At 37.9% G+C, this 23,974-nt stretch overlaps 1 protein-coding gene and 1 long non-coding RNA gene across 4 annotated transcripts; one reads left to right on the top strand and one right to left on the bottom strand.

Annotated features, from left to right (window-relative positions):
* Window positions 1-45: 45 nt before the first annotated feature.
* On the bottom strand, window positions 46-18,897 carry phrf1 (PHD and ring finger domains 1). 3 transcript variants are annotated; one of them, XM_026203099.1, is made up of 18 exons: window positions 18,785-18,897; window positions 17,992-18,130; window positions 17,456-17,587; window positions 17,133-17,320; window positions 15,951-16,034; window positions 15,253-15,383; window positions 12,984-13,075; window positions 12,009-12,166; window positions 11,492-11,624; window positions 10,898-11,010; window positions 10,531-10,724; window positions 10,324-10,446; window positions 10,075-10,211; window positions 4,847-7,795; window positions 3,450-3,520; window positions 1,895-2,020; window positions 1,678-1,806; window positions 46-1,452 (listed from the first exon to the last, which is right to left on the bottom strand). In XM_026203099.1, exons 2-18 carry the CDS (start codon window positions 18,083-18,085, stop codon window positions 1,294-1,296), a joined length of 5,013 nt encoding a protein of 1,670 aa, XP_026058884.1. In that variant the 5' UTR covers window positions 18,086-18,130; window positions 18,785-18,897; the 3' UTR covers window positions 46-1,293. The 3 variants fall into 3 exon arrangements, with proteins under 3 accessions (XP_026058884.1, XP_026058886.1, XP_026058885.1); XM_026203101.1 differs by having other exon boundaries at window positions 12,027-12,166; XM_026203100.1 differs by lacking the exon at window positions 18,785-18,897 and adding an exon at window positions 18,475-18,669.
* Window positions 18,898-21,334: 2,437 nt separating this feature from the next.
* LOC113043604 (uncharacterized) lies at window positions 21,335-23,106 on the top strand. Its single transcript, XR_003275757.1, has 2 exons — window positions 21,335-21,998; window positions 22,424-23,106. It is a non-coding gene; the product is annotated as an uncharacterized LOC113043604 (long non-coding RNA).
* Window positions 23,107-23,974: the final 868 nt, after the last annotated feature.

The following is a 23,974-nucleotide window of genomic DNA, read 5'->3' as shown; positions in this document are numbered from 1 at the left end:
TTTGGACCATAATGCAAACATACCCCCTTAAGAAACATGCCAAAGTATTTTTTATTTTATTTTTATTAAATAAAGGGTTTAATAAAATTATTTACAAAGACAGCAATATGGATGGCTCAACTCACATCACTTATTATGCATTCTGTGACTGCTTGGATTCATATAAGATCAGAATCATCTCTCTCAAGTCTGGAAATGAATCGACTCGATGTGGTTTGCCACAGGAAATCAGGCCAAACGTTCTGCACGCCTCACCGCGAGATACAACTCAAGTTACATGATCAATTCAGAAATCTTACCAACACTTCTCAAGCAAATAAAACGACATAATTAGTGAAAAGGGTTCAGAAAAACAGCTTTTGAAATACACTTTTAGCTACCAGTTTTTCTAATTAATACTTCTCATTGAAATACTAGAAGTGCATAAAGAAATGGTTCGATGTTTTATAGGCTGAATGTCATTTGTTAGCATGTCATCCACAAACCGAAACAAAGAAAACAATAGCAAACAGAAGAAAAAACAACTGGCAAACATTCAGCTTTTAAAATGAAAACAGTCATATTTCATCTGAACAGAAAAGGCTAATTACAGCCATTCACGTGTGTCATGAGAGACCCTTATTATTTTTGTATTTACAACAAAAGCATTTTAATGAGGGTGAGGTCTGCTGCAAGTTTTCCTGGTTTACCTATATTAGCACACAAAAAGATTTTCAAGAACCAAATAGATTCCAGCGTCTCATAAAAACTGGATATCAGAAAGATATTTGAATTCAAATAAATACTCTCGAGTTTTCGGAGAGATCACAGAACGTCGCAGAGCTTCTCCTGCACCTTGTTCCTCAACGAAATGCTTTTATTCTCATTAACCACAAAACAATTACTATACTCTCCAGTGTCAATTATTCATGGTGGAACTACAGGATCAAGAGTATTGTGTGTGTGTGTGTGTGTGTGTGACGTTAACATGCACACACACGTCTGACAATGCAAGAGCCTGTCTGACAACTTCTGCTTCCTGTTGGATGATCATCTTTAAATAGCAGGTTTGAACAGTGGCAAACAAAGATTTGTAACCCATTCTGTATCTGGGCACTTCCAGATGATCTTTAGATTCAAAAGAAAACATACAAACATTCAAAAAGGTTAATTGGATAACTGATGACAAGATTTTGAGCCCTTAAGAGTTTCCCATGTCTTAGAAATGCACAGATTAAAAAAAAAAAAAAATCTTCGAAATCTACTGTTGATCACCATTATATATTGAAAAGTACGTAGCCGTTACCCTCGGCCTCACATTGGGGATTGGGTGTCTTTTGGGACGTCTGCATGCTGGATTTGCCCAGATTCCTCTTTCTTGTGTTTTCTTGCATGTTTGTACTTATCCACATAGGCTTTGACAAGGTTGGCTACTTTCACCGGGTTGATCTCCCCGCTCTTGCTATGACACACCTTGAGAATGAGACAAAGATGATATGAATGGGGATCTTTTCGGATGGCAACATGAGTATGCTTTCATAATTCAGAAACGGACCACTGGAGTGGAGGGAAACACAATAGCATTTGTATATTCAACTGTGCTCATCACGGGAGTTTACTTCAGTCGTAATACACCATACAAGGAAGTGGATATGGAAAAACAACCATACAAGAAAACATCTGACGTCACGCAATTACCTTCTGGACGGCTTTGCGCAAAATCTCTTTGTACTCTTCCTTGGTGATGTCTCTTTTCTGGTAGAAGGGTTTTATGGCCAGTTTGACCTCCTCTATTGCTCGCTCTTGCATATGCAGTTTCTTCATGTACTACAGAAAGACGAACACCGTTTAAAAATTCATGACATCAAGACAATGCAATGAAAAATGAGATGTGATGTAATTGTGCTCTAGTCACCTTCTCGGTCTGATTGGGGTCGTGTATAACTTCTTTGCGGGATTTTGGTTTGATGGATTCATCTTGGGAAGGAAGGCTGGAGGCTGATGCCATAAGTTTTGGTTCAGCCTGGGATGAAGCTTTATCCTTTAATACGAAACAATATGGTAGTACTGAGGTACCATAACAGCACTCCTATGGTCTCAGTTAATGAAAATTCCCATCAAATGGTCAAAAGATTTGTGAGGTGTCTCAACGATTTCCCTTTGCTGAAGGGAATTTCAAGTAATTCATCAAGCACAGATTTGTTGCACCCGAATGATTCTTATTTTTATTTTAATTCATTAAATTATGTAGCTGATGATTGCTAAACCTCACAGAAACAATCAGCATCAAATGCTGAAAAAAAAAAACCATGACATAATAATAACCCTCATAAATCATAATGAACTTGTTTTTGTCTGGGACACTCCTTGTGAAAGGAGGATGCAATTTTCAAGAGTAATGTTAACTTTCATTTCTTCTGAAGTGAATCCTTGTACGGCTGCTTTCAGTTTCGATCACATGGGTACAATAGAAATGGGATCAACATTGTTTTCACCGCCTCAAGCGAGCAAGCTGCAAACTATGAATGCAAAGAGTGACACGATGACATCCTCTGGAAGCTCAAAGCAACTACATATGACGGGCAATAATCATGATATCCACTGGTATCCAAAATAATTTCTATTAAGAGTGGAGAAATTTCAAGTGACAGTCTCGTTTTCATTTTTGTGCTATTAAAACTCAAAAGCTTGTTCAAGAGGCAAAATTTTAGAGTTCCTTTTCAGTTAGAAAGTGTTATAATAATTCTGCAATTATGTAATATAATGGGGCATATGTTGAGTGTCACCTGACCAAACCCAGAAAACGGGTCTCACCACATTTCGCTTGGCAGAGAAATTGTTAACAGCAGTATGAACTTATGGTGATCTGGAATTTTGAGATAATCGGCTAATTAGCTAATTGTTTTTATTGTTGGCATTTTAATAAATCTTAATAAAAAATTTTGGATATCAATACACATTTGTGATGGACACTGGTTATGATAATCTCAAAGTCAATGTGGGTTACATTTGAAATCAAATATCTGTTGTCTTCTGAAGAGGTCATGCAATAGTGAATCTCAAGTTAGAAGACATGAAATCAGCCAGCTTAAGGTATACTCCTCCACCCCAAAACAAAAATTGTCATTAATCACTTACCCTTTATCACTTGGGAGACAAATAGTTTTTTGTCTTCATGAAATTCAGACTGAACTACTGATGGCAAATGGACAATTCTGACAATGTTTTCAATCCTTTTCTGGACCTTGACAGTGTAAGTTACTTAGCAGTCTATGGGACAGTCACAAGCCTCCCAGTTTTCATCCAAAATAACAAACTGTGTTACGAAGACTAACAAAGCTTTTAACGGGTTTGAATGACATGGAGTTAAATGATTAATGACCGAATGTAAATGTTTGGGCGGAGTAACCCTTTAAATTGAAATGTTAAATGAGGGTGTCGGGGGAACATATCTCTTTAAGACACTGTACCTGATTATGTGGGATTGTGGCAGACCTTCGCGATCCTTCTTGCTTGAGTTTTAATTTGAAGAGTGCAAGTTCTAGAAGAGGCATTGAAAAACATTCAGAATATTTTAACTAGTTTTCAAAAACTTTTTAGTTTTAAGTTACCTGAAAGATTCACACTAAATCTGCTGTGACTGAAGTCAATTAGGATGTATTCACACTTGTTTGTCATGTTTGTTTCGATTAAAATGAAACCTGGAGCGATTGCTCTGTTAGTGAGGTTTGTTTCAGTAAGTGTGAACTGCTATCAAAACCCTGGTACACTCCAAACAAGCGGGCAGAGACCGCTAAAAAGATGGGTCTCGGTCCCCTTCCAAACATACTCGGATGCGGTTCGAATGAAATATGAAGCAGCTTGGACCAAATACTTCTAAAGGCACCAAAAACAGGATGAAATGACAAGATACGATGCTATGTGGCATGATTTGACAGCACGGTGTAACCAAAACAAAATGAGCTGAGGGAAAACGTGGATGAACGATAAGGTAAAGTGCATTTTATGAGCTCCTTGTGAGTTTGCAGGTGGTGAAATTAAAATAATATGTACACGCAAGAATGAGTGAGCTTCGTCCAACAGACGGCATTAGGTGTGTTCAACTTAAAGCAGCGCTGTGCAGACTGATCGGTTAATGGGAGCTTAGATATCATGCTTAGATATCATTCACCAGCAGTGCTGCTTTAAATCTAACGTACCTTTTGTTTTGGGTGTTCAGTGAGTGTTGTCATGCATGTGTCATTCAAGTCGACCAATCAAGTTGTGAACTTGCCACTATGCCTTAAGGTTTGATGTCAAAGATGCCAATGTGAACGTTAAGCGGACCAGGACCAAATGTATAATTTTCCTTTTTGGTCTGGACCAAATGAACCAAAATACAAGTGTGAACACACCCTTAGTCATCATCTCAATAGTTGCAGAGTTCGTTACAGACCAGGGGTATCCAATCATTCTCCTAATACTGAACCAGTATTAAATGTCCAATGCTGGGTCTCATTTCGAAGGCTGGATCTGTCCGGAGACTAAACTTCCCACACAAGTATGGTGGGTTAGGCTGGAGCTTAAGTAAGGGTGTCCTAACCTGTTCCTAGAGGGCCACTGCACTTCAACCCTAATGTAACTCACCTGAAGCAGCTGATGAAGGTCCTCAGATTCACAAAAAACTTCTAGGAAAGTGTGTTGGATCTGGTTGGAGCAAAACTGTGCAGGACATTGGTCCTTCAGGAGAAGGATTGGACACCACTGGTCATTGATGAACAACTGTAATGCAACTATTGAAACCATCTAAAATTCAGACTTGGTGTGAATAGGGAGCAAAACTAATTGGGGAAAATCAAGAAGTTGCAGTGAAAACATTTTTACTCACTGCTTAATTTGTCAGACTGGGGTTCTACTGGTTCCTGCAAATTCCAGGTAACTCGTTTTCCCTGCGATTTAGACTTTGCACCAGGTGTAACTGTTTCAGTAATTTGTTTATTCTCTGCTGGAGCCTCTGGGATGGCAGACTGAGGATCGACAGCTTCTGTAGAGTCGGCCACAGAGCTCTCACTCATTTCCTTCTTAATGAAGTCTAAATTATCAATCAAGTAATCAACACTGATATCTTCATCAGAGGAAACAACAGGTTCTTGTTTAATTGGCAGGTCGGGCGGCTGAAGAGGTGACATCTCCATGTCCTCCACCAAAGGTGGCGTATGATAAGACTCAGTGGGCTCCTTTTTACAATTCACTGCATCTATGTCAGGCACATCAAAACTGATGACAAGAGGGTTTTCACTGCAGCTTGGTGAATCATCTTCATCAGGCCATATTTTTTCAATTTTTATTGTTTTTGGCTCAACAACCATTTCTTGCCCTTTCATCTCATCCTGTAAACTAGAATGGCTCTTCTCTAAATCAGCACTGCCTGATTTAATTTCATTAACATTTGGTGATTTCATGCTGAAAACGCCTAAAGATGTCACCTCTTCTTTCTTTATCTCTTTAATGCCATCTAATTCTCCACGCAAGTTGAGACAGATTTCTTCCTCCTTTTTGATGTCTTTCAACTCTTTGCAAGAACCTGAGAGCCAAGGTTCCTCCGGTTTAATTTCATTAGGATTAAGCAGCTCAAGTGAAACATCATCCTTGCTTTCTTCAAGTGTTCGGGCTTGGTCATCATGACTTGATGACACAAGTCCATGAGCCTTGATCTCAACTTTAACTGATGGTAATGCAACAGCTGTCTCACACTCATGTGGTCTCGCATCTCTCTGTGTCTTCCCAGGCGTTGTGATCTTTTTTGCATGAAGAGCAGGCTCATGTAATTCAGTGGACATGGACTCTGTAGACTTACGGGAACTCCTTTCTGTACGCAGAGAGATCTCAGATCGATCCTCCCGCCGTTTACGCTCCCTAGATGTTGATCTTGACTTCTGCCTCTTAAGCCTAGTCTCACCTTGATCCTTTGATGTTCTCCTCCTTTCTCTGGATCTTGATTTGGAAAATGAACGAGATCGGGAGTGTCTTCTTTCTTTAGACCTCTTCCTATGATGTCTTTCTCTCCCTCGGCTGTCATTCCTCTCGCGACTCCCTCTTCTCCCACTCGTCTTCCTTTCTCTGCTGCTGGAACTCGAGGAACACCTCCGGTCTCTTGATCGCGGACGTTGCCTTTCTTTTGATCTTGAGCGGGAACGCTGTCTCTCTTTCGATCTCCGCCGATCTCTTGACCTTGAGCGTGACCTTCTCTTCTCTTTTAACTTTGAGTGTTTCTTTTTATGGGAGTCTTTAGATGAAAGGCTTTGCGAGTTTAATGGTGGCCACTTCCTATCCTTGGACTGGGCCTTCTGAGGGCTTTCCTCCTTTTCTTTAGCTGTGTTAGAAGAATTAAAAGCACCACTGACTGAAGGTAGCTCTTTACACACCCCATTTCCTTTAGAAGCTTGTTTTAGATTGGCTGGAGACTCTTCCAGTGACTTTGATTGGGGCCTGATGGGTGGAGGTCCAGTCTCAGGTTCAGACTTCACCTCCACTTTAACATTTATTTCACTGCATGACGAGCTTGATCTGGAGTGCTCTTCAGTTTTCTTAAAAGGGCTTCCTGGAGATCCACCACTTCCAGTATCCATGCCTGCTTCGCATCTAGTTGAATCCAAAGCAGGACCTCCTGAGGGATATGGACTATGAATCATGTCTGAATGATGTGGAGATTCATTGCATGGTCTGTCCCACAAATATTCTGGCTCTGTTTTAACTTCTGCACACATTTCCAAGCCTCTCTCTGTATCAGAGTGTAAATCCAAAGGCTCAGATTTTATCGGATGACAGGCATCCTCACTGGCTTCAATTGGCACCCGAGGTCCACCATGTTGGACGCCAACATCAGGACCCTCATTTTCTGATTCATTATCAGAGGAATCAGACCCCGTAGGGTTAAAGGGATCATAGACCTCACTTTTCTCCTCTTTGGCTTTTGTTCTTAAAGACAACAGCATCCGTTTACTTTTATTATTCCTCTTTAATGATTTCTCATCACCTCCAGACAGAGTCCCTCCTGATGCAGGAAGTCGCCGAGCTTGCCAGGGGTTTCCGCTAGCGTTTATACGGAAACTGACAGAAGACGACGAGGGACGTGAATTTGAAGAGGCACTATAAGATGATGTAGAAGAGGTGAAAGAGCTGGAAAATGACGATGAAGCACCAGTTCGGTCTGCTCTTTGCCTCTGAGAATCCACCGTCCTGTTTTGCTGACTCGCACCTGTACCTTGTTGGTCAATGGTATGTTCTCTACCTGTATCGCCTGCTAAGCTGTTGGCTGAAGACCCAGGCAATGTACTGCTACTATTTGCACTGGAGGTACTGTCCCTTTTAATTTTTGGTATTCTTGGCAATACAGAAACATCCACCCATACAGGCTTAGGAGGGGGCTTTTTGACAGGTGGTTGTCTGACAGGACCATCCTTGTCTTGATGGGGAGAATCAGAAGGGCCATTTGGCATCCTTGAGAGGGGTTGACTTCTAATCCCATTGGTGCTCAAGTGGCTATTCCCAGGTCTCGGTGGGTGTAGGGTGACCGGTCTATGAGGAGCTCCCGGATGCAATCGGGGATGTCCCAAGGGAGACGGATGAGAGTGAGGAAAATGAGGGGAGAGTGGAGACGTAGGATTCTGTGGCGTGGAACAGGACCCAGGAGAGCTGTGTGCTGGTGGGGGCCTCCTCAATGGGCTGGAGGAAGGACTAGCCCCTCCCGAGGGTTGAATGAGACTTGTTTCTGAGTTTGGGGTGTTTCCCGTTTCCCCTAAGCTTGAACCTCTAGGCGTTGGCAAGGACAGGGACACTGAAAGGAACAAAGAAACATTTTCCTTTTGAAAGCATGTACATACAACAAGTTACTATTGCTAAAACAATCAAACAGGCGCACTTACAAAAAAAGAACAAAAAGATTTGGCTTATGTGTGTGGCTGCAAATATAAAAAAACAAATTCTAATGCTGCATCCATTATAGAACAAATATGAATCACTGAAACATTGTGCATGACTGTTATATACTCTAGGATTATAGAGTTGTTAGTCTTGGATTTGTGTGTTTGTTCAATACTCTTTCCAGGTTTATTTGCCGTTTTGGGATAAATAGATTGACACTCATTTCATGAAAATAAATATGGGAATACTTGTGCTGTCAAACGGTTGATTGCAATTAATCACATCCAAAATAAAAGTTTCTGTTTGCATAATGTGTGTTTTATGTGTATGTTATGTAAATACACGAACATACGGTAAATTTAGAAAATATTAACATGTATTTACAGGTCTATATTTATATTCATAATTTATATCATAAAGAAATATATTTAATATATAAAAATAGCATTTTACACTAAGCATCACAGCGCAGCCCTCAAAAATCAATCAACTTTAATCTTTTAATCTTTACACTTTGCTAATGTCATTTAAACCACTAAGTTTTTCCCATTTGCCAGCAAAAAGTTTTTGTAGGGAAGTTAGTCATTTAAAATATAATACAATTGAGTATGTTCACATATTTTTTTTATTTTAATATGTACAGGTCAGAATAACTATATTGTTTAATTTTTACATAAATATCATTTATAAGCATATTTACACTGAATGACAATGGTTTATTACTCTGAATGACAATTTGCCAAAAAGAGCAACATTATCACTGTTGTTCCCATAACTGAAATGTTTTTAGTATTAATCTGTCATTACATTAGTTTAAATAATATTCCTGACTAAATGACTGCAAAAGCAAATGTTGATAATGAAATATAATAAGCATTTTACTGATGCTCCCCTGCTATGCTTGCTCAGCTTGTCACTTCATTTCGATCTTGTTCGGACTGAAAATTGCTGCTTGCAGCCATAAATACATATAAAATCGTGACATTTCAGAAAAAAAATTGTGATATGACGCTAAGCACAACTAACGCTAAATGCACAGAGAAACAATGTTGCTGGAATCTCTTATATTGTTGGATTTTTTTTTATTCCAGTTGATGAACGATAAAAGCATTGACAGCCAATCAGAAACCTTTAAACTTTAAAGAGCTCCAGCATTTAAAGTGGTAGAGAACAAACCTGCAGCACATGCTCAGAACGAACAGTGCTATTGTTTATCGGTGTGGAGGCAAAGTTACTGTCATAGGGTTTGGTCTTGGTGTGAACGGACTTTAAGAGTGACACCTGAGCTACTGCATCCACACTTACTTCATAAAGCTTTTTGGCTTTTTTACAGTGCCTAGTGTCTCCCTCTGTTCATGGGTGTTTATAATTAATCAATAAGACAAAAACTTATATTTTTTTTAAGTTTAACACATATTAGTCATTCCTCATTTATCTGTAACATCAATAAGATAAATTGTTATTTCTACAGTTTTACAGTGTAACAGAGAATTTTCATTACACTGACTGAAGAAACGTCTATTTTAGCTGATATTGCAGGCAATCAACTGGCCATCCATTTCAAACACTGAGCTTGACCAGTAAAGATAATCACAACTATTCAAAACCATCTTATTTTTCAAAAAAATCTAACAAAGTTTTTCTTGGCAATTCACAGAATGACCAGTGTTTTTGTAACCTGTTACCACACCATGAATAGATGAAATCAAGTGTTTAAGAGCAATAAAACTACTTTTCTGGAGCCATTTGATAATGTCACAGACTGTCGAATGACCGTCAGTTTTAATTTGATTTCAGAATAACTGCTTCCCGTTACACTGAATGATCTCTGATAAAATGCATTTAAGTCCCCTGTACATTTATTAAAAAAAAAACGTTCCTTTTAATATAACAGAGCCAACACTTGCTTGCAAACACAGAGACAACCATTTTTTTATGCTCATTTAAAAATGTAATGGTAAAATCAAAGCAGTTGAGGTTTACGGTCATCGCTGGCTGCACGAGCTTTGATGATGACACCCAATTTCACGATTTACCAAACTCACTTCCTGTTTTTCTGTTGCCATTTTCATTTAGTATATCATTTTAGCACCTGTATAGCACACAACCCTAATTGAGAAAGACCCCAAAAAAAACTTCTCCTGCTTACCAGTAGCAAAGAGTTGATATTAAAATCTCCAAAGCATGACTTACCGCCTTTGGTTGCTTTGAGGGAACCATCTCTGTTGATGACCACATCTGAACTGTCCATGAGGAGCATGCTTTGACCACTGAGGATGCTTCCCAGCAGATCTGATACAGGGGCTTCCTCTGAGACACCCACACCTCCCCTGGAAACCAGCACACGACTAGGATCACCCATCCCAAACTCAAACTTATTTCCATTGTGATTTTCATCACATTTAAGCAGAAGTTATCCCCCCACCCCCCTCTAGTAGCTACCTGGAGAGTCCTGCAGATATGGGTCTGGCCACAGGCTGATGGGAACGCAAGGCAGAGCGGGAAAGGCCACGGCGTTTAGCATCCAGAACAGAGACTGGTGTTGGGACTTGAATCTCATCCTCCCTGAAAACATAAATCCAAGAACTAAGTTTAGAAATATAAACTGTTAATGAGACGACCATTACTGTACGTGTAATAAAACCTCACCTATCGTCAAAGGGGTCCAGGTCAAAGGGATCTCCGTACACTGAGAGCGAGGCTGCTCCGATTTCTGCACGCATGCTTCCTAAACTGTACTCTGAAGGCCGATAAACTGAAGGAATCATGGAGCCAGACTTGGGCTTCTTAATGCCTAAACTCCGAGCAATACGACCTCGGGAATTGGTTCCCTTCTTTAGCACCTGAAAAGGCAGGACATATAACTACAAACTGTCACGTCCTCTTGCATGGACACGGTAACAACAGTGTCAATCTGCAAAACATTTATATAAGAGCTTTCAATACGGAGGTAGAAAAACAGGCTACAGAAACTTCAATTCAAACTGTAGCGGTTACACCTCTGCTGAGAGCTCACCAGTTTTCTTCTGGATTTTGACTTCCTCACTTTGCGTTTCCGTCTCTTGACTCCCATGTTTGTTTTTCCCCCTGAGGTTGCGGAGGACTTGCTTTTGGTTTTCCTTCTTTTAACTGCATGAACACGTAAGAGAATCCCATTCAGATTAGACAGAAACAACAGACGGAACCATGTTATGGTTATGATCCGTCTCAGGTTACCCAATCAAGGCCCTAACATTAGTTTAGCCTTTTAATCAGCAAGGACACATTAAATCGGTTCATAAGCAATGGTAAAAACATTTGTAATAAAAAAAAAAAAGGTTTCGTTTGACATTTCTATTCATCACAGACTATCAGGGAAGCAGCACTTTTAACATTGATAATCAGAAATCAGCGCATCAGAATGATTTCTGAAGGATCATGTGACACTGAAGACTGGAGTAATGATGCTGAAAATACAGCTGCACATCACAGAAATAAATTACATTTCAGAATATAGCAGAACAGAAAATTGTCCGATTAAAAAACCCTTTTTTCAGATTCTGAAGTATTTTTCAGATTTCATTCATTCAGGCCATGTGTGATGAGATGAACCAGAACCAGTCTGTCTCACCGGTCTTTCTCCTCCGGCGGGGTTTGGAGCGCGGGGTCAAGTCTCGCACATAAACGGCCGTGTTGAGTCCGGCCACTACAGCATTGATGGTCTCGTCCAACCACGTGGACTGCATCATATATCTGGGAGCGAGCTAAAACACAGAACCACACAGAATCAAACCCACATCAGCTCATATCTGAAGGAGTACTGCACAAAACATTCACAAAGTTCACTCACTAAGCAAGTATGAGCAAAGTAAAGCTCCTTGCACACAGAGTCTGACATTTCCATATGGTCGGAAGGGTCTTATTTTAACATTCAAAAATTTCATACTCAGTGTGCAAAGACCTTAAGTTACAATATTTGAATTCATACTTGTCTAGCATTTTGTTATTCCATTTACTTGTATTTGAACGAAACGAACATGGGTTACAGCGGATTCATCGGCTCAGAGACGCACCAATCTCAGCCCAGCAGCACATCAGTGAAGACACGGTTACACACTTGTGGTTAGACAGCAAAGCATCATGCAAACCTGCGCTGCAGTGCGTGCCTGTGTGATGCGCCGCCTGTTGACGTTGGCCCGCACTCGTTCGCTGTGCTGGGTGCGAGCGATGGCACGGGTGGGTCTGGACCGGGGGTGGCTGGTGGAGGGGACAGAGCTGCTCTCCTCCTCACTGATTTGTTCAGAACCTAAAACATGGTTATTAGAGCAATACATAACAGGGCTGTCAAAACGGATGGAAAACTCAATTCAAAATGTGTGCTTAAATATGATCAATATTCAAATTATATTAGTGGTTTAAAAGGCATAATTTCAGTTAGGGATATAAAAGTTTTTGGCTTCTTTCATGAGGACACAAGGGCGCACCGAGCAAAATATTACTAATGCATGTTTATTCAAAGCAATAAAATAATAGCTATCTCTGTAAACAAAAAACAAAACAAAAAAAATTATGTTTATAAACCAAATACAAATTAAGTTGGACGCATGCATATGTAGTTTAATAATAAGTACCAAAAACCAATCACAAAGAGTACGGTTGTTCATTTAAAAACATGAGATTAAGTGGGATGGGGGAAAAGGCCATACATTTTGTTTTTTTTAAGTTGAACTTAAATTAATTTTGCATGGCTTTCTAAACATGTGACTGTCTTGTGTGAGACAATGCGAGTACAACGGTGATAGAAGCCACTATAGAAAACATGATAAATATGTTCTGTGTGATCGGCTTGGTTTCAGTTTTTCCGTAGAACTTCTCCGCAGTGATGTTCTGTTTTTCCGTAATATTTCGAATGCTCAACCGGATAGGCTAACAAAAACGCAATGACACCTACATCGTCATCAGATCATGAGTGCCGCTGATAAAGCTGTCTGATACACACCTATAATTCAATTGCGTCGATTTTTAATTTGAATTCGACAAATATTTGAAATTCGAATGATTATTTGACAGCCCTGATACACGAGGGGTTAATGTAATGGCTGGTTTGAGAAATGAAAGGTGACCTGATGTGCGGTTGTTGGCGATGCACTCTGGGCAGAACCATTCCTCTACAGGCACAGCGTCCAGCGGCGGCGTGAGGCACTCCATGTGATACCTGCCATTACAAATCACAAAATGATAATAATCAGCGGTGCACATAACGGTACACAGGTGCACATACGTGACCAAAATAAAGAAAGAAAAAATGTGCGGTGTAAATTAAACGTTTTCAAAGCACGATGCAAAACTGTGACATTTCATTCACTGACACTCTTCAATCGGCAGCACTTACTGCCGGCAACTCGCCAAAAACAAACTATGAATTTTCAAATGTAAAATCAGCAAAGTATTAGCATTTTATTTTTAGGTTTACAATAAAATAATTTATATTTTTATTTAATATTGCATTTTATTTTTAAATACAACAATATTATCACACTTTATTTATTTTTTGTAAGTGCAATAATATCATCATCACTATTAAAGAGCCAGTAAGATGAAAATTCCAAGCTTCCTATCACTGTTTATAAGTCCTGTACAATAGGTTTAAATCCATACAAGGTTAAAAAACATTGTCATTTTGTTAAAATATAATTTTAAAATTACCTCAATTCTCAGAGATCCCCAAACGGTTCACGTGAAGCTGTTTAAAAGATTCAGTTTCCTTAAAACCCACCTTTCTGTAGCATACTGTATTCTGATTGGTCAACTGACATAGTTTTTATTGGTTGTTCCGCACACACCTCCACGGTAAACTATGCATTAGCATCTGTTTGGGGTGAATTATGTCTTATTCCTCTTACCTCGAAGCAAACAGTAAAATAAAAAACTTGAACAGTCTCGCTGCTTTTTCTTCTGTGTGGGTGTAATCAAGCCGCGCGCTTCAGTTTGAATCTGAATAGCTTGTTCAGCGAGGGGGTGTTGTCACATTAGATATAATGAAGGGAGACGTGAAAAACAGACATCGCGTTGTTTTCATATGGATTACTTTATCACAGAATATCTGTTTTCGGCAGCACTTGTTTAGTTTTAAAGTAGACATGTCAAGCTTTCTATAGATATCTCTCTCATGTCTCTTTGTTGAGCATTCACAGAGTTACACTTCATTTTAATGACGTGTTTGTACATGACGATCAGCGCAGACAGCACACATACTGATAAGATGCTCGGGAGAAAACAGACACATAACTTCATAATCATACTTCGCGTTGTGATTCGGAGATGCTCGTTGTTCTAAATAAAGTTGGTAATGAACCCTCTTTTATGGCCAAACGCTTTAAAATCCCGCTCTACTCACCGAGATTAGAAAAGCAGTCATCAGTGAAATGGTGTGAACACGTCAAATTTGTTGTACTGCTCTGGTATTGTGGTAAAAATGAATTTTAGCCATTGGTTCTTCTGATCTTCATTCTTTGGCAGTGAAAATAAAACAAACTTGCCTTTACCATTATAAACAAACAGTCTCCTCGACATGATGCTATCACACCAACCAGAGCGTCTGTCTGTGTGTGTGTGGGGGGGGGGGGGGGGCAGGTCAGAGTTTTGTTTCTCTCAAGACGGTAGGCGGAGATTATTATGCAAAGTGTTCCTAGTGACGTACATAGAGATGGGCAAAAGATTTGAAATCTATAACGACTCATTTCAGCGATTCAGAGTTGACTCCTTACTTTAGAAGCCAATAACTTTATAAATCGTGTACTTTTTGGATTAATTATTTGCACATTGTTTACACAGATGGACAGCTACATCATACACTGTAATACAGGTATTTTTTGATTTCCCATCTGTGTGGCTCTTTAACTTTTTTATACTTATATTATTGAGTATTTAATGCATACATACACACTAAGTATGGTTCAAAAGTGATGGATTTCTACCACTATGACAATTTTTTTTAGCAACACAGCTCCTCTATTAACAGATCTAAGTCAATGTTACTAGCCTCATGCTAACATCAACATGAAGTAAACATCAAGTAAAAAAAAAAAAAAGAAATAAATAAAAATGATCAATGCAAAACTCCAAAAGAGTCTCAATTTTTAAATTGTGTCTTTAAGCACTTACATTGAAACGAATATGTTAGCTGCATTTATTGTCCATAGACTAAATCGATCCCATCAGCTATTTTTTATTTATATTTCAAGTCAAGTCTGATTTAAAAGGAGCTAAAGGTCTCATTGTTATGAAATCACTGATGAACTAAGGTACCCAATCTTTCCAGCAGAGTTTGGCTCCTCAGTCCAGACCCAATTAAACACAGCTGAAGACCCTCCAGGGTCATACACTTCTTACCCAGCATCACATCCGTCGCAGAGCAGGAGACGATCTTCACGGTCTCGACCCCCGCAAACCTCACAGCTGGTCTGATCCAAGTCCACATCCTCCTGCTCCTCCCCAGGTCTTACAGGCTTCTTCACCGCAATCTACACAAACACAAAGCTGATGGTAAGCTGCGTTCAATGGGTTCTTCAAGCTATATATATATATATATATACAGTGGAAATATTGAATAGTATCACTAGTGTGTGTATAGAGCGAGTGGAGAGCAAGTCTGTAGCGAAAGGTCTACTACTAATAATTACTCATCTTAGATATTTAGTTGTTGACAATGTAGAAGTAAGTGACAGATGTCTCTCAGATATAAATGTCTTCACATTCAGATGTAATTATTTGAGTTCATTGTTCACAATATATCACTTGTGTTTTGTTTAGACTACTTCAGCGTTGTCTCTGACTTGAATGTGTGACTTACAGGATGTCATGTGCATCAGGTGTGTGCAGTTGTTTTGTTCGCATGAATTTATTGAAGGTGATGTAAAAAAAAAAAGTGTTTTATTATAATTGATAAAATGATTATCGTAATTGCAACACTTTTTATAGTAGATTTAAAAAGGCAAATTCATACATTTCAACAAACGTATTGTCAACTAAGGCATGTTTTCACAACCAATCACATAACTCTTTTCAACTCTTTGCTTTATGTGACTCACTGTTTTCTGAACTTTCCCACCGTAGCACTTTCTCAGGAGAATGTTATTGAAGACGATCCGGTCCACAGGACAAGAGTTGGCATTCTGGAAAAAAAAAAAAAAAACATGACAGTGAAGTGTAACTAAAACTAAAACCATAATTACTTGAAATAAAAGAAAACCAAAAAAAAACACTTATTTCTTTGTTTTTATTTCAGCAAGTTGCCACGGACTAGGGCTGCGACAAACAGTTATTTTGATAGACGATTAATCAAATGATTATTAGATCGACTAATCATTGATTATTTCACTGATTAATCAATAGACTTATTGATTATTCAGCTCTTGCAATTGGTTAAAATACTGTTCTACATGAATAAATAAAAGATAGTCTAATCACTTCAGCTTTAGAAAACAATATTATGTAATTACAATTATAATACAATTAATGTATACAAATAAATATTTGACACACAGAATGAGATGACAGAGAAACCTTATTTACCCTTTAATTACTATATTAAAATTAAATGAATGACATCATTCTGCCTAACATCTCCTTTCGTAAGGATATATAATATGGATAAGAAACTAAATAAAGGTAAGTTATATTTTAATTTTGGATAAACAATTTAATCACAAAATACACTACCACTCAAACATTTTTGAACAATACCATTGTTTTACTATTTAAAATAACTGTTTATTTTTATTTGAATATATTTTAAAATGTAATTTATTCCTGTGATTTCAAGGCAGAATTTTTACACACACAGTATTGTTTTTGAAAATATTTACATGTATATATTTATATTAATATAAATACCTATTAATATACAAATAACATCTTTCTTAAATATATACACGCATGTGTGTGTATTTATATATTCACAATAAATATATACAGTACACACACACACAAAACTTATTTTGGATGCGTTTAATTGTTTGACAGCACTAAATTGACATAAAACTGAAATACAATTAAAAAAAAAAAAATTTAAATACTATATTTGAACTACAATAAAAATCCAAATATCCAAACTATAATAGTATTGTTTCAATACAACATGTTTGAACACTACTGCATCAGCTACCTGTAGCTGCATATTATGAATAATACTGAATATCTGTGTAGAATCAGTGACCAAATATGGACAAGACGTTATGCAGGAGTGATGTGAACGGTTTAATCAGTCTTACGTTTGACCACTCCAGGATGCAGTCCAGACAGAAGTAGTGTTGGCAGGACTCTGGCGTTGCCACGGGCTGCTCGTGGAAGGAGTTCAGACAAACGGGGCATTTCTCCGAGTCCTCGTCTGAGCTCAGACCCGCCGCATCCACAGAAACACCCCCTACAGCTCCTCCCAGCACCTTAGCAGAGTCCTCATCTGAGCACACACACACACACACACACACACACCAGTGTTTTCCCTCCAGGTCTGTTTGAGGATGGTTTGATATTCATTCATTTAATCAACTTACATTAACAACGATAAAGAAGTCATGCTGAAGTTAAATCTCACCTTCACTTTCATCCTCTTCCTCATCCTCCTCCTCCTCCTCTTCTTCATCAAGGACTTCCTCTGGGTCATCATCCTCTTCCTCGCTGCCTGTTTCTCCTTCCTCTGATTCCCTCTCATCTGCCGAGTCGTCCTCTGAGGTTCAGTGACGTGCAGGAAGAGAAGTCATTCAAAATACAACAGGAAACAGAATAAAAACATGTTTTTATTCAATGTATTGATCATATCTGACTGAAACACAGATTTCTAAGACCTCTCATCAGTATCAAAAAGACATCATTTAAAAAAACTAAAGTTCAGCGTTTATATATTTTCACTGTGAAATCTTAACTCTGATATTATCATATGAGCCATAAAAGCCTTGTGCATCAACTATGATCCAAAAACATATGCAAACTATATTTTGTATTTATTTTATTTGTCTAAAACTTGACAGTTTCATAAGAACAAGATTGTTTCTGACTATTATCTCATGTTTCAGGCTTTCCAGGGTGGACAGAGAACATTCAGGGCATGCAACACTTCCTGTGATTACGAACCGTCGTCAGAGATGATGGACATGGCAGGTCTCTTCCCTTTCCCGTGGGACACGTTCCTGTTGATCATCTCATCCTGGCTGTCCTCCTCATCCATGGTCACGCTCGGGTCTGATCTAGATGTATCTCAGCACTGAACCACCTGGGGGACACAAATACATCATACACTGTCAACATCCACTCCACGTGAGACCAATGTCTGACAGCATTAACACACCAGAACCACATAATAATCAAAGCTTTAGCTTTACCAACACAAATATAATACAGCAAAACACCTGCTACATCAAACTGCCAAATCACAACCATCACAAACTAATGCCTTAGGATTGTTTTTTGCACGACATGTTAAGATGTCCTCATAAATGTCTTAATTGCGTACATTTTGGCTCAATGTACATAACTCTCACTGCTTTATTTATACGAAACAATGTTATTGACTTGATGCTAACGGCTAACACCAAGCCAGCTGATAAAAACACTCACATGCTTCATTAAAACTACACACTCCTGGAAGTTTATAACGAGCTGGATTGCAAACGTGAAAAATAGTCATTGCAAACAGCCGTAAGTCAGTTTATTTTGTGAAACTGAGCACTGAGCACTTGCACTAAAGCTAGGGCTAAAGCTAAAGCTATCACGCTAGCTTTGCTTCTGGCCCTCAGTCTAAATATAACTCATCAGCTATTTTGGTTCAATTTCATAACCAGGCCGTACAAAGCAGCTTTTAAAGGCGGTAATTGTCTCATTTATTGAAATCACCGGGGAGGTTATAATTTAGAGTATTTGTACCTACCCTGCAAGGTTGTGTAAGACATTATTTGTGTTTTGAAGTCCACACGGCGTTTGTCTTTGACGCGGCCGGCTGAAAAACTACGAATCATACTCATGAATATTAATAAGATGACGCGAGCTCCGCCCTGTCTGCGATTGGCCGACAGTGGGCGCTAGTCAACGGACAGATTTCACTGTCAATGAATCCTGTTTGGGTAAAGGTTTGGGCTTATGAATATTAATGAGCAAGGTTACCAAGCAAATACTAGATTAATATTCATGAACTAAACTTTCAGCTGTTGAAGACCATAGTGACACAAACACAGTCCTTCCGCCATTCTTCAGGTATTCTGTTTACATTTTGGTTATAATTTTATTTTTATTTGTATATATTTATACTATATATTTTTTTCGCCATTTTCTAAATTGACTGATAAATTCTGAAAGGGTTTTTGTCCCTATTAAATTATGCATTCATTTTAGTCACAGTATTAAACAATTTATTCATCAGTGTAAGCATGAAAAATTATCTAAATTAACCTAATTCAGCCCTAATGGGACATGGTGAGAGAAAAAATATATTTAAATGCTTTTGTGTTCTCTCGCAAAACTCATACATTCCCTTGAGAAATTTTGCTCTTAAAACATTTTACGTTTCCTCGCAAATCTTTTGCATTTATTTTCTCTTTAAACGTTTGCATGCCCCTGAAAAACTTTGCGTTCACTTTTTAAGTTTTTGTGTTCTGTGCAGAAGTGTTCCTTTCAAACAAGCATTTTTTTGTTTATTCGCAAAACTTTTGCATTCTTGGAAAAAACGTTTCTGTTTCCCCAAAAAGCTTTTCATTCACTTGCAAAATGTATTGTGTTTCCTGTGAAACTTTGTGTTAACTTGTAAAAGATTTGCGCAAATTCAGATATATCGCAATCTACTGAAAAACAACGCATTTGATCGTATTGATCCTGTCACAGAAGTATGCTTCCTCAAGAAATTTTGCATTCTATTGTAAGTATTATTCTCTCACAAGTATTGTATTCAACCAAGAAGCTTTGCGCTTTCTCGCACTTTACTCACCAAACGATTTAATTCTCCAGCAAAAGTATTTGCATAATTCCGAGAATTTTTGCTTTCACTCACATTCACTCAAGCTTTTGTTATAAAAGTAATGAGGTATGAGAGAAAAAAAATTTATGCAAAGTTTCTTGAGAGAACGATTTCCAATACATGCAAAAAACTCACAAAAAAAAAACATTGAGATCGAATGTAATTTTTTTCTTCCACATGCGAGCGAATTTTTCTTCTAGTCCACTGATCTGTAATAGAGAACAGTAATCGTGCTTTCACACCATACGTGAATGAAGCATTTAGTGTCAGTGATTTACATGTTAAGTCAATGCAAAGTCGCAATTAGACAACCTGCGCCGCGAATTGATTATTTCTGCCATTTGAAACGCGTAATACATGCAAATCGTGTGAGTTGAAAAATCTGAACTTTGGCGAAATTTTGCGCCACATTAACCAATCATGAGCTTGCTTTAGTAGTGACGTGATTACGACATAGCGAGCGGAGGGAAAATCCAAAACAACAATGGAGGACAAAGTCATAGTCGCTGTATGTGGATACCCGGAGCTGTATGATACTTCATACTTTTACAGAAACAGTAATAAAGAGGATCTTGCTTGGAAGATATAGATTAATTGAATAAAGACCAAAGATTACCTGATAGATTTACCCAAAACTAATTATATACCCAAACCTAACCCTAACCCTTTATCTTGAACCACTAAAGAGACATCAGAGTCAGCGGCAAATATCAGAAGGACTAGCCGAGTTGAGACTGCTCTTGGCAGATACATGAGCACTGAGCTCCCGCTGAGTCTCCGAAATCAGCGAAACACATTTTTAAATAGGCACTGTCTTTATAAATAAACAGCAGCTCTGAGTTTTAAACAACTACATTCTCGCCTGAAATACTTTTAAAACTACATTTCATGACACGATAACAGTAATATTTTGAAAATTATCTGAATAAATGGTGGTTGAAATCACAATACTGTGTGAACTCAACTGGCAGAAGGGCCTCCCATGATGCGAATTCACATCTGTTGTAAAGTGAACACGCAAATTAATCAAATAAATTCAAAATGTTCAAGCATCCAACTATGCACGAATAGCGCAATTGGTCAAGTCTCGTTTTCCCCCATCTTCATGTACCTTTAGGGGCTCCATAGTTGCCATTCCCTAAATCAGCTTTTTACTACTTTCTTTAATTATTTGTAAAGCTAATTATATTTATGATATATTTTTCATGTATGTATATTTATTACATCTAAATTAAACGTTTATTTTGAAAAGTGCCACACATACCCTCGCTGTACTGGAAAACTGCACAATAACTCTAAATATCTTTATATTTTTATTCAAAATCCTCAACCTTATGTTATAGCTTACATAAAAAATAATGAATAAAAAGCCATTCTAATTTTCGAAATTACTTTCTTTCTCTCTCTCTCTCTCTCTCTCTCTCTCTCTCTCTCTCTCTCTCTCTCTCTCTCTCTCTCTCTCTCTCTCTGGTCATGCTTCGTACGTGCACATCCACACTAGCTTCATGGCTTTACTATACAGAGCCCAACCACCTTCAGGACGCGCGGGGGGAGCTCTTATTTTTCTAAAACACTTCAAAACAATGCACAGTTGTATCAACAGAGCATTTTTTACACCAGATTCCACTTTCGAAAATTAAAACGCAACGCATGACGCGTAAATGTCTCGAAACACGTCATAAAAGCGGGAAATAAGTGCGCCGAAAATGGTTCATTCCTAAAGTACGACGTGCAAAACCGAACGCGCCGCTCCCCGCTATAACTCCGAGAAAACCCACCGAACCGTTGACGCGCACAGCCAAGCCCCTGCGACGCTGTAATTCGATAGTTCCATTTAATAGGCGGGCTTTCAGCGAGGAGCTCTGCCAGCTATTGGCCGACTGCCACGTCAATCATGCACTGATTTGCATAAGCAGGTCAGGTTGCAGTTGCAGGGGAGTGGACAGGGTTGGGAGAGATAGCGCAAGTGAGCTGAACTTGTGCTGTTGGAGCGCCCTATCCTCAATATAATACTTAAGAAATTATTTTCTTTGACGAAAACAGCTCTAGCCTCGTGTGCTTTAATTAACACCAACTAAGGACAGTCAGATTTTTCTCTTCTCCCAGTAACAAACGGGTTTATTGGGAAGTTGAGGTGAGTAAGTGTGGCTTTTTGCTTCAGTTGTCTGTCAAAATAATATTACTGCATTTATTTGAACAAGATGAGCTGACATGCTTTCATACTTTAATCCTTTTACATTTCTGCTCTGTTTTCCCTGTATTTGAGACGAATACAGCGATTACATTGCCATTAATATTTCACCATCAGTGATAAATAAATTAAAAATACAAATGGAGACCTATATTAACAAAATGTGATTTATAAAAGCTTTATTTGTATTTAAAAGCACATTCAACCGTTTCACTGAGGCCTCATGGTCGAGAAATAGGTGATATCGTTTTGTATTGTACCTCATATAATTACCATATAATTATCATATAATTAGCATACATTAATAAATGATGATAAAGAAGACACCAGGTGCAGAAGCTGTGAAGTGAACTCTCTTATGTTTACAGGTACATCCCGGACTTCTTCAGATCCTGTGATTTCTGAGAGCAGGTAAGCCACTGACTAACGCACATTGCGCCTGTTTTCCACTCCACTGTGCGTGTGACAGCGGCTAACCAGCTTTTGGATGAGTGGCTGTCCTCAGCGTCCCACCGGAGCGTCCCGAGGCGGACACGGCCCCCAGAGGGACTCTTTTGGGCCCCGTCCCATCCTTAGTTTTTTTGTTCCTTTAGCTCAGATGGTAAAGAGGTTGTGGGTTCAAATCCCATGCAACTTGTGCCAAGAAATTAAGCGTTAAAGTGTCACAGACCTCTCCGCTTCGCTCATTCGAGGTTTTATTCGTAATAATAATAATAACGCTGTTTTTGCACGTAAGCAGCAGCTCTGAACTTTTGAACTTGTACAGTTATGCAAATCCAGAAACGGTGACTGTGTAAACAGCTCTGACTCATACTGATGCGTCACGTGAAACCCCCTCGGCCTGTTAGCTGAGCTTTAATTGATCATGGTAGTAATTCAACGTTCATTCTGATCTGATCACAGGTTTCATAGATATATATACAGTAAAAGTGTTTTAGTGGATGTTTTACTTTTTCAGTGTGTTGGTGATTTCATGATGTGGCACACAATTGTATTATATTGCATAATAGTATGAAAATATTTATTGAATAAAATATCAAATAAATTTTAATTGTTTCTCTATTCCTTACATTATATAATATGAAATATATAAAATCTAAAAATATAGGAAATAACTCTATAAAACACGCTTTTAAGAATAAAATATTAAACATAGTTGTGCAATTTTTGTGTGAAATGGATGATATGGCGCAACACTAAATTATAAAATTATTAACAATCTAAAATGTTTCATTTGGTACTAAATATATATATATATTCCATTTAAAATATTAATTAATGTTTCATTATTATTTTATATTATTTAAAATAAACCCTGATGTCACAATATAATTTATATTATATAAATCTCAATGTTTGAGTGCACAAACTTGATTTTAGAGACAGAATATTAAAGGTTGTAAAATATTAATAAGAAAGAAATGGTTTTCATTTATTAAAAAATGTAATCCTATTGTGGCAGTACACACTATATTGTATTACATTATATCAAATAAAATATAAAAATAAGAAAATATTAATGTTACATATTATATTAATAAAAAAAACAGATCCTAATGTGGCAGAATACATTATATTGTATTACATTATAACAAAACAAGTTACAATGTATATATGTGTAAAATAATATATACACATAAATCCTGATGTTTCATAATACAAACATACATTTATAAACAAAATATGGTGTGATTGTGCAAAATAAGTGTTGATAATTTCTTTAATCCAAGCTCTTGTTTTGAAAAGGCGAACAAACAGTGCTTCATACCATGTAAATCTCAGATGATTTAAGTGGTTTATAGTTAAGTTTGGGTTTTGAGTTCCATAAAGTGTATAATCCTGCCTCTTAATAGTTATTAAATATCTTATAAATCAGTTCTGGATGTGTTTTTTGTAATGTATGGAGGATATTAGGAAAC

The sequence above is a fragment of the Carassius auratus genome, chromosome 25 (assembly GCF_003368295.1).
Source record: "Carassius auratus strain Wakin chromosome 25, ASM336829v1, whole genome shotgun sequence".
Lineage (NCBI taxonomy): Eukaryota > Metazoa > Chordata > Actinopteri > Cypriniformes > Cyprinidae > Carassius > Carassius auratus.
Note: the sequence above shows the minus strand (reverse complement) of the source record. Positions and strands in the feature narration are given on the sequence as shown.

What these genes read in the sequence shown, in the direction of transcription:
- phrf1 (XM_026203099.1), bottom strand. Translation starts at nt 18,085, where the DNA reads ATGGATGAGGAGGACAGCCAGGATGAGATGATCAACAGGAACGTGTCC. An exon ending in CGCCAACAACCGCACATCAG is followed by an intron (nt 12,167 to 12,983) that starts GTCACCTTTCAT and finishes ACCATGTTTTAG; the next exon opens with GTTCTGAACAAATCAGTGAG. An exon ending in CCGCCGGAGGAGAAAGACCG is followed by an intron (nt 11,011 to 11,491) that starts GTGAGACAGACT and finishes GTGTTCATGCAG; the next exon opens with TTAAAAGAAGGAAAACCAAA.